The 14,751-nt window shown below is 58.6% G+C and overlaps 1 protein-coding gene across 4 annotated transcripts in view; it reads right to left on the reverse strand.

Moving 5' to 3' along the window:
• The window catches only part of AP3B2 (adaptor related protein complex 3 subunit beta 2), a 70,333-nt gene that overhangs the window by 3,832 nt on the left and 51,750 nt on the right, over positions 1–14,751 (reverse strand). For 2 of the 4 annotated variants that reach the window (XM_075069458.1, XM_075069459.1), the window contains 10 exons: positions 14,333–14,519; positions 14,044–14,162; positions 12,954–13,065; positions 12,008–12,188; positions 11,260–11,446; positions 10,915–10,990; positions 6,696–6,802; positions 5,369–5,600; positions 4,355–4,439; positions 3,361–3,458 (listed from right to left, as the gene is read on the reverse strand). In XM_075069458.1, the coding sequence (XP_074925559.1) occupies positions 3,361–3,458; positions 4,355–4,439; positions 5,369–5,600; positions 6,696–6,802; positions 10,915–10,990; positions 11,260–11,446; positions 12,008–12,188; positions 12,954–13,065; positions 14,044–14,162; positions 14,333–14,519 (1,384 nt within the window). Of the gene's footprint in view, positions 1–3,360; positions 3,459–4,354; positions 4,440–5,368; positions 5,601–6,695; positions 6,803–10,914; positions 10,991–11,259; positions 11,447–12,007; positions 12,189–12,953; positions 13,066–13,703; positions 13,761–14,043; positions 14,163–14,332; positions 14,520–14,751 lie in introns of all 4 variants that reach the window. The other 2 variants (XM_075069460.1, XM_075069461.1) reach the window with 2 other exon arrangements.

The raw sequence follows: 14,751 nt of genomic DNA on the forward strand, positions 1-14,751 counted from the left end.
CTCTCTGTGCTCCTGTACCCCCAACACCAGCCACTCTGGAGCTCTGCCCATGACCCAGTTTGGATCACCCCACCCCCACCCCATGATCCAGCTGGCAAGGCCATGGTTCAGCAAAGGGCCTCTCCCTTTACCAAGCAGAAAGACCCCTGGGAATGCACATGCCAGCAGCCTCCCTATTGCCATGTTGGTATGGAAACCTGAGGGATGATGGCTTCCAGTGTGGGACCCTGGCAGGTGAGATTGGGCAGCATGGCCAAGCCCCTCCCGCAATTTGCAGATAGACCACCCTGGGGGCCCTGGGTGCAGGGCATGTAAAGCTTCATGTTGATTGGGGATCCTGACATTGCACTGATGATGCAGAGCAGTGGCGCGCCATAATGGCAGCACAGGTATGAGAGGTTGTGGCTCTACCACCTGCCACCAACGGAGGGTGCCAAGAAACACCTATTGGAATGCAATCCTTTCATGCATTGGGCTCCCTGGGAACTCCCTGCTGCTAGAGCATGGTGCCTAACTGGGTGCAGCAGGGGAGGGAAGATCCCTCTGCCACCAAACCTTTCCCATCCCCAGTATGGGGATTGTGGAATAGTCACCTGAGCTCCCCTCGCCTGCAACTCTCAGGATCTGGCTGGGACCTGAGCATGGCTGCTGTAATGCAGCCAGTCAGGTGCTGGGGGGTCCTCGCCAGCCAGATGGGCTCCTGGGACTGCCAGGCAGATTCTGCAGCCTCAGGAGGTTCAAATCTGACCATAGAGCTTCCCCTATCCCCAGCCTGGCCTGTCCCAAAGAGCGCTCAGAGCTGATCTGTTACCTGTTTCCAGGTGAGCCATTAGACAGGAGTAGCCCTCGAGGCTGCTTTGGGGAGAATTCTTCCACCTTCCCCAAATTCCCTGAGCCGGGCTCTGGGGATGGTTGGGCCTGAGGAGTGTTACAGCACTCAGAACAGGCCAAGGTGCATGCCACAATCACGGGCCAATGCAGGCTCCGGCCCGGTGTGGCCAGCTCACAGCACTGAGGGATTGTGTTTAGGGTAAGGATGCTGCCAGGCAGCCCGCACTGGGACACCAGGGACCCAGCACCTGAGCACAGCTCCGAAAGCTGCAATGCAGGAGGGTGGCTCATCAAACATTCGTGCCGGATGATGTCTGCTCCTCTGAACCTTGTGGGACTGCAGAGTGTTGCTGGGAGCATCCCTGCTGCAGGCTTAGGGGGGAGTTGGTGGGAATTGGGAATGCTACCAGGGCAGCATCTCGGTGGTATCTGAGCATGTCTGCTTTCCCAGCCATTTACATACCAATAGTGGGACTGGGGACTGAACCTGGCACCTGAGCACCAAGACCCAGACCTCGGCCTAGAGGACTGACTCCAATAGGCTCAGCCCAGAGGGCAAGCCATGACCACACACACACAGCCACTCCCATACAGACCCAGGGGAGTCACCAGGAGAGTCCAGAACCACAAGGCACAGTGAGGTGGGGAGATGGGCCAGCACCCAGGGTCCAGACTGGGCAGGGCAGGGAGTGGGGGCAGGCTGCACATTATAGGCCAGCGCGGGAGGAAGATGCGAGCCCTGTGGAGGGAGGTGGCAGAGCAGTGGCTGGGCGTACCTAGAGGAGGAGGAGGGGCAGTGATTCCAGAGCCAGGGTGGGGGAGAGGGTGATGCATGGTGAGAACGGCAGGGTTGGGGGAGGTGACCTGAGCAGCCTGGTATGTGCACTGAGCAGAAGAAGATGGGGGTGGGAGAGGAGCTGACCAAGGGCACCCACCTGTAGTCCCCCCAGGAGCTGCAACGTCATGCTTAACCTGGATACTGAAATGCAGGCTGCAGCTGCCCTGGTCTAATGTGGCAGAGCAGCCTGTGGAGCCAACAGCACCAGCACGCACTGACACTGCCTCAGGAGCTCTGCACCCGCAGAGACACGTCCCTGCATGCAATGCTCTGCTTGGCTCTGTCACCCTCTACTCATACCAGGGTGGCTCATTGCATGCTGGGAGCATGTTGTCTGATCCCAGACAGCCCCCCGGAAAAGAGACCCCCAGTAAGGCGGGCCCACACCGTGACCTGCTCGATGAGGCCCTCTGGATTCTGTCTGATGCTCCTTACTGCCAGGGGAGCTCCATGGGGCCCTGGGAACCCATCTCCTCCTAAGCCCTCTGACAGTGCTGCGCCACGTCCTCCCTGCCCTGCCCTGCCCCAGTCTCCAAGGACAGGCCCTAAGCTGGGGAGGGGGCTAAACCAGTGCTAGCTTGCTGATCTAGAGAGCAGCTCACAACCATGGACTCACTATGGGGCTGGCAGCAGAGCTAATGCTATGGCTGGTAAGAGGAGTGGGCGGGGGGGTAAGGGGCAGCAGCAGCTCTTCCTCTGGGAGTTGCTCCTGGAGCTGCGACTTACCCGCACCTGTCCTTAACAGCTGTGCTAATGAAAGCAAGGATGCAGAGGGGAATAAAATTGGTGTTAACATCAGCCACTAGCACAGCCCCGCCGAGTGCAGTGCCGGGAGCCCTGCCTGGTCTAAGTTGCTGGGGGTGAGGAAGGCTAGAAGTCACACAAGTATCAACTGAGAGGTGCTACCAGCAGTGGCGGATTAGCCACTGGGCCTACGGGGCCTGTGCCCAGAGGCCCTGGCCAACTGGGGGGCCCTGGAGCCCCGGACAGGTGGGGAAAGCCCCTGCACCATGACCCTGCTCGTGGGCAGCAGGGAAGGGCAGGGCAGGTGGGGCTTTGGAGGAAACCCCTGCGCCTCTTGACTCTGTTTCCCGGCGGCCGGTCGGGGGAAACTCCTGCCTGCCCCCGCCCCCACTACTTGATTTTCACACTGGATGCGGCAGCAGGGGAAGCCCCCTGCACCTCTTACCCTGCTCCCCAGCAGAAGCTGGGGGACAGCAGGGGAAGCTGCAGCACCAGGACCCCCGCTGCAGCCCCAGGATGGGAGGAGCTCTCACTACCTGCTGCAGCCTCAGGGCTGGGGGAGCTCTCAGTCCTCACTGCGGCCTGAGGCTGTGGCGGGGGGACAGAGCTTCTCCAGACTTGGGGCCACAGTGGAGGGGTGGAATGGGGGGGACTCTGGGTGGAACAGGGATGGGGCCCTGGGGAAGGGGCAGAAAGTGGTGGGGCCATGGGCAGGGTCACATGCAGAGGTCTGGACCTGTCATTGGCCAGGTGGCGAGGGAAGGGGTCACAAGGTCTTTCACCCTGCTCCATGCGACAGGGATGCTGGACTCTGAAGACCTCCCTGCTTGGGCTGGGCAGGGCAGGGAGGGAGGCTGGGATTGCAGTCCACAGGGCTCTGGGTGCCCACGGCAGGGTGAGCTTTGCAGATGCTCTAAGGGCAATCAACATGCTCGCTCAGCACTCACTTTGCTCCTTCTTGAACTCGTTCTCACTCATGAACACTGGGGCCATGAGCTCTCCCACCGGCGGCTGGATGGAGACGTAGAACTGACGTGAGTGGGTGCTGGAGGAAACATGCCATAGTGAGAAGGACCCAGCCCAGTTAACCCCGGGGAGTTGAGGGCAAGTGTCAATCCCCACCATGCTCTGCCCTGCATGCCAGGCCCAGCTCACCATCGGCTGCCCTCCCCTCCCCCCCGAGAGCGCTCCAAAGCCCTGTGCAAAGGGGGAAGGTGCCACTGCCCCACTATAGGAGTGGGGAAACTGAGGCACATGGGGAGGGTCAGAAGCAGATCCCACCAGCGCTCAGCAGCCAATGCAGCAGCTTGTTACCACCCAGCCCTTGATGCTCTCTGGACAGCAGGGAGGAAGGAGCTCATCCACGCCTGACTAGACACCCTGTTCCTAAACACACGCTCTGCCATGTCAGGCAGTGGGGCAGCCCAACAGCTCATTGTCAGGCGGTGCCGGGTGACAGGTTACGTGCCCACTGTTGCCTAAGAGAAGGCAGGCCCTGCAAGCTGCGCCATGGGGTGAATCCATGGTGGTGTGGGAGTCACTGACTGATGGGGCCAGGAACAAGAACCCTTCTCTGCTTCCCCATCCTGTAGGGCCCATTTGTGAGCCCCCTCTCTGATCAAAGCAGCTGCATTTGGGCTGGAACAGCTCCACTGTGGACTCACACGGGGAACAAAGCCACCCTGAGCTGGTAACACCTGAACGCCTGGCATTAGAGCTCCACTAGGTTCCACAGCTACCACCCCACTGAGATGAATGGGGCACAGCCCTTCCCTGGGGTCCCAAGGTGATGTGTCTGGTGGGCCAGATCTGGGGCCAAGAATCCGACCTCCTGCAGAAGGGATGCACTCCAGCCCAGCTGAGCGCTGACAAGGGTCCTGGAGCCTTGCTAAGAAGGGTAACTTCTGCCTGTGCCCATGGGGGGCAGGAAGGGGAACTCACCACAGCTGGAAGTTGGCCGCCTGGGTAGAGTCACAGAAGTCGATGCCCATAATTACGCTGGCAGTGTCACCAGGTGCTAACGACTCTGTAAGCACAGGGATAGCTTGTGACTGCAGACATAGCTATCTCCACCAGGCTGGCAATGCACACTGTCATGGAAACCCTGTGGGCTCTGGAAAGCAGCCTAGGGGAATCCCAGCCTGTGATGCATGAACTGCGATGGCCTTAGCTAGCTCCCTGCTGCACATACACCTCAGGCCAGGTCCTTCCATGAAGCCTACAGGGGTATGGTGTGTGTGTGTGTGTGTGTGTGTCCTGAGGGTGCATGTGCAGCCCTCAGCCTGTGACTCCGCCCACAGCGCCCCAGGGGAGGAACGTTGCTCATTTTGGGGAAGAGTTCTGCTGGCATGGCTGACTGGGGGCTTCCTGCTGGGACCTTCCAGGTGGGGCCATCAGCCTGGGAGAGGCCAGTGCCAGTGGGGTGAGGATCCATCCCCCATCCCATAGCAAACTGGGATGCAGGTAAAGACACTGCTGCCCCAGACTCCCCCCCTAAAAATATAGTGTGCCTGGGTGACAATTAGGGCCCCATTCTAATGCCCCCGCAATGGCTCCTAGGAGATCGCAGCTGAAGCACACATAGGCAGAGGGGCCCACATCATATCCCAGCCAGGCAGCTTCGTGGGGCAGCTTCTCTGCCCTACCCCCCGATTTTGGTCCACAACTGAGCAGCTGACCCCCCTGCCCAACACAGAGCATTTGGTGGCAATAGCCTAGCTGAGAGGCTTGCAGCCCGGCCCTGGCAGTGGGAAGGGCCGGCCGCCTGGGCTCCTGCTGGTCAGCATGAAGCCTGCATCCTGCAAAGCCCAGAATGTGCACCACGCCAGGGAGCCTCACTCAGTGGGCAGCGCCAGGCTTCGCCACCGACTCACTGCATGAGCATCCCTGGCTGCAGCCCTGGGACAGCGAGCCTGACTTTGAGAGCCCCGTCATTCCAGCCCAAGCCGGCTTTACCGATCTCCTGGAACTCCTGGATTCGCATCCCGGACACCAGCTTGGGCTCGCTGACCCGCAGGTTCTTCACCTCCGACTCCGTATTGTTGGAAAACTGGATCTGCACGGCCACCATGTGGGGGTCAGGGGGGAAGGGCTGCCGGTTGAAGTAGTACTCCACCGAGAGCCCCTCGCCCGCCATGCGGTGCAGCAGCTCGTAGGTCTTCATGGTGCTGAACACGGGACTGAGCATCTGGGCAGAGGGAGGGAGAAAAGCCGTTGGCACATGTTGGGGTTGAGAGGTGATGAGCTGATCCCTACGCTCCAAGGCAGGGGAAGTGAAGGAATCACTTCAGGAGCAGGTCCCACCTCCATCGCTACTTGCAGATGCCTGAGGCCCTGGGCTGGGGTAGCAGGACTCTGGGTGGCGGGGCCGGGCTTGCGAGTCCTTTCCCTTCTTGAGCTGTGGTGCTGGGACAGTTTTTGGAGTGGGGGTGCTGAGTTGCATCCCTCTTACCCCTGTCCACGTCCCTTATCGCCCCCTAGAACTGGGGCCGGGAGCAGGGCCGGGGCTCTGGGAGAGGGGGATGCAGACAGGGCTATGGCGGCAGAGGCTAGGGCCACAGCTAGGGGCGGGTGTGGAGCCCTGGGCATGGGGCTGGAGGTCGGGACCCTGGGACCAGCAGCAGAGCCCCGGGGGCCGGGGGCCAAGCGGACCCCAGGATGGCAGTGGAGCTCCCAGGCATGGGGCTGGCAGCCGAGCGGGAGCCGGGGCTGGCAGCAGAGCCCCCCTGGCAGCAGCAGGGCAGGCAGCCAGGAAGGGCCTGCGCCTATGCTCTTGGGGTGGCTTCGTTCTCCTGAAGGGACCCCAGGGCCTACCTGCTGCCCCATCACTAACTCCCAGTATTCCTCAAGAGGGGGCGTGGGGGGGATCCCCTGGCAGAGTGCAGCGCAGGGGAGGCCTCAACATGGCTTTCTAGGCCTCCTTACATGGTGCTCTGGAACAGGGGTCCCCAACGCAGTGCCCGTGGGTGCCATGGCGCCTGCAGGGGCATCTAAATGCGCCCACATCCTGGCCAACGGTGGAGCACTCGCCAAAATGCCGCCGAATTTCTGCGGCATTTCGGTGGCGACGCCTCTCTATGATGCCACTTATTGCCAACGAGTAATGTTATTGAGAGGCATCGCCGCCAAAATGCGGCAGAAATTCGGCAGCATTTCAGCGGGTGCTCCACCGCTGCCATGGTCCTTCGTCTGGTGCCCGCCAGACGAAAAGGTTGGGGACCACTGGAAGGAGGGATCCAGGGGCAGGGCCGCCGTCCCAGCATGAAGAACTGGGGTCACTCACGGTAGGAGCCAGCGAGGCGTTGGTCAGTGTGAGTCCCTCCAGGTCGGTCACCAGGCTGGTGGAGACAACAGCAGGGGAGGAGGCTGGCTGGGGTGGAACGGGGGTGACTGTGAGACAGAGACAAGTGGGGAACAAAGGGTTAAGAACAGGTGATAGCCAGGACTGTCGAAAGCCCAGCCCAGTCTGGCAGGACCAGACAAACGGGCAGGGAGGGTGTCACCAGTTATGAGTCTCCTGACACCTGGGGTTTGTTCTCCCGTCAGTGGTGGGGGTTGTGCAGGTATTGCCCAGAGCCTGGGGGAAGACACGACCCCACGGCCAGTGGCTTGGAAAGTGGGACACCCAGGAATGCTCAGCAGAGCCCTCTGCTGCCCCTGTTAGCAGCCCAGGTAGGCTGGCAGTCACTTGAAGAGACTGCAGGAAGTAGCAGGGAGCCTGGGAACCGCTGGGCATGGGGGTGGGGCACTGCCCTGAATACAGACTATGAGACTGACAACCAACTGCAGAACAGAGCTGAGTGCGGTGCCTCCTTGGGCAGGTCTCATCCAGGGCCCAAGCCCAGCCCCAGGGGTGCTGCTCGCTCTGCCGCTGCCCAGAGCCTTTGGTTTTGCTCTAAGCTACCTCTGCTGGTGCTGAAAGGTGCCAGGCCCAGCCCAGCAGCCACAGCACAGTAGGTAGCAAGGCTAGCGCCCACTGTGCCACCCAGCCATGCCCTGGATGGGGCACTAGGGCTGAGAGGGCAGCTCCATCTCCAGGGTGCGCTCACTCCTCAGCCCCACTCCCTTGCCCAACAACAAGTGGGGCAGTTAGTGAGAGGCCAGCTGGGAGAGTGGTTTTGTGATGGGGACACAGAGAGAGTGGAGACTCGATTCACCACCCCATTGAGAGTGAGGGTGGCTGTGTAGGTAAAGCTCTAGCAGGGGAACCAAGAGACCTAGGCTCTACTCCTAGCTCTGCTGCTGACCATGGGCAAATCACATTTTCCTGTTTCTCCATCAGTTCAATAGGGCACTTTTCAGCCAAGCACTTAACAAAGGTGGTCAGTAGCATCACCCCCATTTTACAGATAGGAAAACTGAGGCACAGAGCGACGAGACTTGTCCAAGGTCATGGAGCAAAGCAGTGTAGAATCAGGACTAGAACCCAGGCCTATCCTGTAAGACTCCCTGGGGGATTGGGGAAGGATTCATTAGTATTTGTAAAGTGCTTTGAGATTCCTGGCCAGAGAGGAGCAGGGGATCGTTAATTCGAACTGGCTGAAAACTTTTCACTGAAATATTTTTTTTTTGACAGAAAATAGCTTTTTCTTTGGTGACAAAACCAGACAGACATTTTCACACACAAAAAATCCATTTCCATCAAAAACTGTAGGGTTTTTGTCATAAACGCTAAACAACTTAATTTGTCAGTTTCTGGCAACCAATTTTTTTTGTGTTTACACAGAAATTTCAATTCTCAGCAACCAAAACACAAAAAAGTTCCATTTTTTATCAATTTAGATTAAATCCAAACCAAAAATTATTTGTGCCAACATTTTTCATAGATCAGAATTACTGTTATTTAGTTGTACTTCTGTAGCCTGGGCATGCTAGGCGCTGCACAAACACAGAACCAAAAGGTGGCCCCTGACCCATAGAGCTGCAATGTCAGTCTTTAGCTTATTAGTCAGACTTTCTACAGCCTGCTCTCCATCACCCTGGACATCCTGAGACAAACCAAACTGACCTATGTGGGCCAGCACCACACAGCACAATTATGGGGCCAGTGGTAGACTCTTGTGCTATTTATGTGGGATGGGCTCACTCATCTTAGAACACTGCTCTTTTCTCCTTAACTAAAGAACAGTTTTCCATGGTCCTGGAGAGTGAATTCCCAAGGGTGGAGTTTCTCTCCTGCCTGGATCCCAGGTGTCCACTGATGGTGAGAGAAAGGAGGGTGGGAACAAGGGACACCAGGTGAAATTCCCCTATGCAGAGGGTTGGGCAAGGCCTAGGCACCAGAGGAAGAACACACTCCCAGCATCTGCAGCCACATAATAAAGGTAATGTCAGGGCTCCCTCAGCACCATGGACAGATCACACAGCTATGAAGAAACAATCAGCAGATAGCTCATGAGCCCAGTGGGAGTGATATCGATATGGGAACTACATGTATAAGCACTCCCTCCCTGTGCAATGACACAGGTGCTGCCCCTTTAGAGCATGCAAGGGTCCCAGAGTGCTTTGCAGGCAATGATGATCATGCCAGGGCCAGGGAGGCATTAGTTACATCTCACAGTGGACTAAGGAGAGCTGAGGACTATTCCCAGCTCAGTAACTATTCTGCTGGGCGACCTTGGGAAGTCAGTTCCCTGACCTGTGCCTCAGTTTCCCCATCTGTAAAAGGGATAATGATACTGCCCTCCTCTCTGAAGTGCTTTGAGATCTAGGGATGGAAAGTGCTGTATTAGGATTAAGGGTTATTATTACAACAACAACAACAACAAATGGAGAAACAGACAGAGGAATTTGCCCATGGTTGCACTGTAAGTAATAAGGACAAGCAGAAATTGGAACCCAGGAGTCATGGCTCCCTGTCCCTCTCTAACTACTAGACTATGCTGCTACAAAATCTAGTCGTGCTCATTGGGCCAAGTCCCTTCTGGTCTCTCCCCTGGGGCTCACTCTGTCACCAAACACAGGACCCCTCCAAAAGAGCCAAGCCACTTCAGAACTTCTTGGGCATTCCTCAGAGTCTTGTCTCAGTCTGCACCTTCCCGACACTGAGCTCAGGCTGCTTGTGAAGGAGGTTGTCTCATCCCCTGCTCATTCCTTCCCCAAGAAGCCACATTTCCCAGGACACCTGCTCTTATAGGGCTCTCGGGCCATAAGGGACACCTGGGATCCTATGCACACACTAAGAGTGACATCGCTCCTGTTCTCAAAGTCTGTCCCAAGGAGAGTGCCTGTGTCTTTGCTGCACACCCCTCTCCCCAGGCCCCTGGCCCTGGCTGCCTTGCAGGCTCAGCCGTGGAAGCAGGATTTCCTAGAACCTGGGCCATGTGCTGTCTTGCCCAGAGAATGGTTTTAACTTGTGATGATGCATTACCCATGCCAGGGCCACACATCAGGCTGAACACAGGATGCTGAGCCCACAACACGGCAGTGCAGGATGCGAGTGAGACACCACTGGGGCCCTGGTGTTCCACTCAGCATGCGGGTGAGAACAGACTAACCCACTGCAGTGGTGGCGTTAGGCACCTGCCCCCTTGCAGTCCCAGAGGGTCCCCTGAAAGCTACATTTGGCCCAGAAGGGCCTTCTATTCAGCTCACTGGGCATCAGATACCCCCCTTGGCTCCCTGCTGGTGGTTCTGCTATAAGGATGGCCCTGCTGCCCAGCTCCAACTCTGCCTGGAGTCAGCCAGAGCTGTGTAGCAGCAGAAACCCCAGTGGGGAGCAGGAAGGAACAGTTGATGCCTGGCGGACGAGATGGAAGGCCATTGCCAGTGGCTCCAGTCCCTGTGCTCTCCCACAGGTAGTGCCAGGCGGCCCCTTTCCCTCCCCTGCAGAGCATTCTCCAAGCTGCCACATGCTAGTCCCAAGTAGGGTGACCACATAGCAAGTGTGAAAAATTGGGATGGGGGTGGGAGGTAATAGGGACCCATATAAGAAAAAGGCCCAAATATTGGAACTGTCCCTATAAAATCAGGACATCTGTTCCCCCTTGTCCCAGGCCTCGGTGAGGGGTGCTCAGAGGTGGGTCAGTGCAAGGATACTGCAGCCCAGGAGCAGGCAGGGGAGCACAGGGAGGACACAGAGGTGGAGCCATACCTGAGCAGCAGGGCCTCCTGGACAGCAGAGGCCCCAGCTGGGAGCAGGAGCCAGGCACAGGCTGGGGGAGGTGGGGATAGGACAGTCTCTGGGGGGATCTACCTCCTGTGTCCCCCACTGTCCCCATCTTCCTCCCAATTCCAGGTAGGGCCCCCAGAATTGAGCTTTTCAGGGGGTCCCCATGGGACAAACGCCTTCACTGACCTCCTTGAGAGCCAGGCAGCAGGCAGGTAGGGAAGCTACAGATCCAAACAGGGAGGAGGAGAAATGGTAGCAAACCAAGGGAGAGATGGGGAGATGGAGGGAAGGTGTCAAGACAAGTCTCCCTGCTTCTCTCCCCTGCCCTGCCCCAGCCCATAGTGCAGTGGGGATAAGCTGTGGGGGTGAGCTGTGGGGCAGCGAGACTCACAGTCATCCAGGTCCAGCAAGGAGATCTCCTTGGTCCCTTTCCTGGAGGCCTTTGGGGCAGGTTTGCTGCTGGGAGGCTGCAAAAGAGGACGGAACCGGGGCAGTATGACTGCCAGCAGATGGGGGCAGGGGGCTGGGAAAGGAGCACAGGGCCCAGCGAGGCCCAGCCCAGCACTGGCACAGGGAGCCCTGGGTGCAGGATGCTCAGAGAGGGGCAGGAGCTGAGTCCTAGGCCCGTGCATGGGGGGGGATGCGAGCTCCGGCCCACTTCTCTGCAGGGCAGGGGGGTGGTGCCAGAGCTCAGCGGCAGCAAGCCCCTCCCTGGCTGCCCAGCCCGTCCCCTCACCGTGGTTCTCCTCTTGCTCTCCGGCTCTGACTGGGATTCCTCTGCCTCGGAGCCTGAGTCCGACTCGGACGAGCTGCTCTCTGAGACGCTGCCCTCCTCCCACGAGGACTCGGAGCCCCCTTTCCCTTCATCCTGCGGCGGCTTCTTCTTCCCCTTCTTCACCTGCTCCTGCTCCTCCTCCTCCTCGCTGGGGGAAGGACAGGGTCAGGCCCAGGGCACCACCGACACCTCGCACGACCCTTGAGCACCATGACTGCCAGGGGCACCTGCTACCAGTGGCTAATTTACATACTTTGATATCACTGGATAAGAGCCATGGCTGGAGACCATGCGTCTGAGCTATACTCACCCTCTCTGGCAGGCATTCACATTGTGCCGATGTTGGGGTGATGTCACCCCAAGCGGTGACACACCCTGGGTGGCTGACACCCTCCCCAGCCACCCCATCGCCAGCACTCCTGTGCTGTCCCCTGCTGGCTGAGCAACTGACATCCCCCCCACCAACACTCCTGCATGTTCCCCTGCTGGCACTGGAGCAGCTGGGCCCAGCCTGTCAGCCTGGGATCTTTGCCTGGCACCCGGCTGATGTCAGTGAAAGGAGGGGGCACAGGCAAAGATGCTGGGTGTTAAAGGCATGAGAAACAGACATGGTGAGATGGGCTGTAGTCCCCCCATATCCCTGGAGGTGTTCCTCAGTTCCCAGCTGGTGGCACTTCCTGCCCCCTCTCCCCGCCAGTGCCTGTGATACCTCCCAGCGCTCTCTGGGCAGACTTTCCGGGGCCCTTCCTTTCCCTTCTTCTTCTTCTTCTTCTCCTCCTCCTCCTCCTCTGACTGGTCTCCACTCTCCTCGCCCCGGCTTCCCGAGTCAGAGCCACTCTCGCTGCTGCTGCTGCTGCTCTCGCTCTCCGACTCACTGACAGATTCCGGGTCTGGGAAAGAGAGAGAGAGAGAAAATCTCAGTGTTGGCAGCCCTTGCCAGGCACCATCTGCAAGGTTGGCCTGCCCAGCCCCCTCATGCCCCTGCCCCCCCCCGGCTGCCACGCCATACTGCCATCCCTTGCACTTGATCCTTCCCCCCAGGAGCCTTGCCCTGCCATGGTCGCTGGGCCAGGGGTTCCCCAGCTGGTGTGCTGGGGAGGAGGAAGGAAGGAAGTCATCACATCATTCCCATACGTGCACACAGATGCGCCCTGTCCCACATGGGCGACGCTGGCTGTGCCCACTCCCCACAAATAGCCAGGAGGCAGGGCTGGATGGGCCCTTCAGACAACACGTTGTGCCCTGGGCCTTTTCCAGGGAGGAAGGGCTCCTGAGCAAGGGTCAGTCCAATCTGAGGACCCTGAATGCTCCTTGGCATTAAGTGGGAAGGGCTCTGTAGCCCCCTGTCATCTGGGCACTAACCAAGAGCTCACAGCCCTTTGTAGTTAGGCTGCTGGCAGCCCAGCCAGGGCCAGCAGAGAAGCTTTGGAAGGGCTGGCCCTTTGCCCCTCAGATACAACTTATCCCCCCACCCATCGGGAACATCACCAGCAGATGGGAGCGGATGGCATTGCTATCTCCATGCAGCAGGCGCCAGTGCTCAGCACTACACAGGAAGGTAACGCAGGAGCCTGCTGCTCTCCAGCCATGGAAGGACTGCCAGGGCTGGGCAGTGCCACCCTGCTGCCCGGCACAGAGACGGCCAGGTCCCGCACCGCTGTCTGCTGATTCCGTGGGCCCAGACTCTCCCTCTGAATCCGAATAGAATGGCTTCTCCACCTTCTCTTTCCTCTTCTCCCGGCTGGTGCACTTGGTCCATTCTGGAACCTGCGCAGGAGCAGAAAAGGAGGTGAGGTGCATGCCAGCCATGCCAATCCCTAGTGAACCTCCCACAGCACAGAGCTGGTCCAAGGAGTGGAGATCACAGAGGCCAGGCCCTTCCAATGGGATTCTGCAGTGATGGAGAGGCTGATTCCCAGGAAATGGTCCCAGGGTCAGTACCATGGAGGCTCTGTCCTGGATGGCGTATGGGAACCACACAGCGATGCATGGACCATGCACCTATCTCTCTTCTCATCACCCTCATGGCATAATGCTCACCAGCCTTCTCCATGACGGGTGGATCACTCAGCAGCAAGGGCTAGGGGCAGATCAATCGACAGCATGGCAGGGCTCTGGCTGGGGGCTATGCTACCGAACAGGTGTGTGCTTGTGCATGTGCAATGCACACTCAGCCTGGCTCAAGTTTAGCCCTGGGAGATTAAAAGGAGTTTAATTTACACACACATCTGTGCAGAGCGTGGGGATGTGGGTCTGTCCTTTACTTTCTGCTGAGATGTCAGATCCTTTACGTGTGTTATAGAAAAAAGCCAACACATGCGCACACACACACACAATTCCCAAGCACTGGAAGTTAAAAGCCAAGGGAGAGGGGAAAGGCACCCCAACAAACACACACGAGCCACCTCTCTGAGCTCTCCCAGCAACCCGATGTGGCTTTCAATGAGGAAGATGGTTTCTTCCTGCAAACGAGGGAGATTGCTGTCATAGGAGCAGAGCTACTCTGTAGGGCGTCTGCCCCAGCCCCTCCACTCCGCGCCCCATTCCTCCTGCCTTAAGCATCAGGACAGGAACCACCCACTTCTCTGGACACCTGGGAGGTTCAGCAGCTGCCAGGAGCTTGGCACCAGAGCCCAGGGTCCCCTGACACCAAGGCTGTGGGTAGTGCAGTGAGCACCATTCCCCGGGATCACACAAATGGAGCACAACATGAGGCCCATCCCCAGAGCCCGGCTAGCATGGTACCTCCACATTGCGCACGGATGGGTCGGGGGCCTCATCCGGCCAGTCGGGGAGCTCCTGGTAGCCCACTGCCTTGGCGTTGAGGAGGTGTGAGAGTGAGCCGAGCTGGAAATGGTCCCGATCTGCAGCAGGAGGGGAGAATTCAGAGTGCAGCCCTCCTGGCCCCACTCCCCACCCTAGCGGCTTCCAGCCTCACAGCCCATGTTCCACATCACCCAGCCCTTACTGGGAGGAACGGGCTCCCCTCTCACAGCCAGACAGAGACCCCTGGGTCCCGTGCACCTTGCCGTACCTTTGAAGGAAGACTCCAGGATGGGGGCGGGCTTCTGCGCCAGGAAGAGCTTCTTGGCATACTTGTTAAGGGCCCCGCTCTTCTCGGTGGGCACGATGAGCTGGCGGATAAAGCGGGCCCGGTCCCGGATGTCGTAGTTCTGGTCGTACTTGGCCAGGTTCAGCACATACTGGGTCAGCAGCTTGCTCTATGGTGATGTTTGACAGCTCAGCATCTTCCCTGGGACTTTACAGGGCTATCGTGCTGAGCAGAACCCCTCCCCACCACACAGATGGGGAAACAGAGGCCCAGGGAGTGGAAGGGACAGAGCTACTTACAGGATTGGGCCCACGGATTGCAGGCTTGGCTGGCTGGCCAGGATGTTTCAGATGGAAGTGTCCTGGCCCTCACACAGCACCCCACTGCCCGGTAGGGGACCA

This window comes from Chelonoidis abingdonii, chromosome 9 (genome assembly GCF_003597395.2).
Source record: "Chelonoidis abingdonii isolate Lonesome George chromosome 9, CheloAbing_2.0, whole genome shotgun sequence".
In the NCBI taxonomy this organism is placed as follows: domain Eukaryota; kingdom Metazoa; phylum Chordata; order Testudines; family Testudinidae; genus Chelonoidis; species Chelonoidis abingdonii.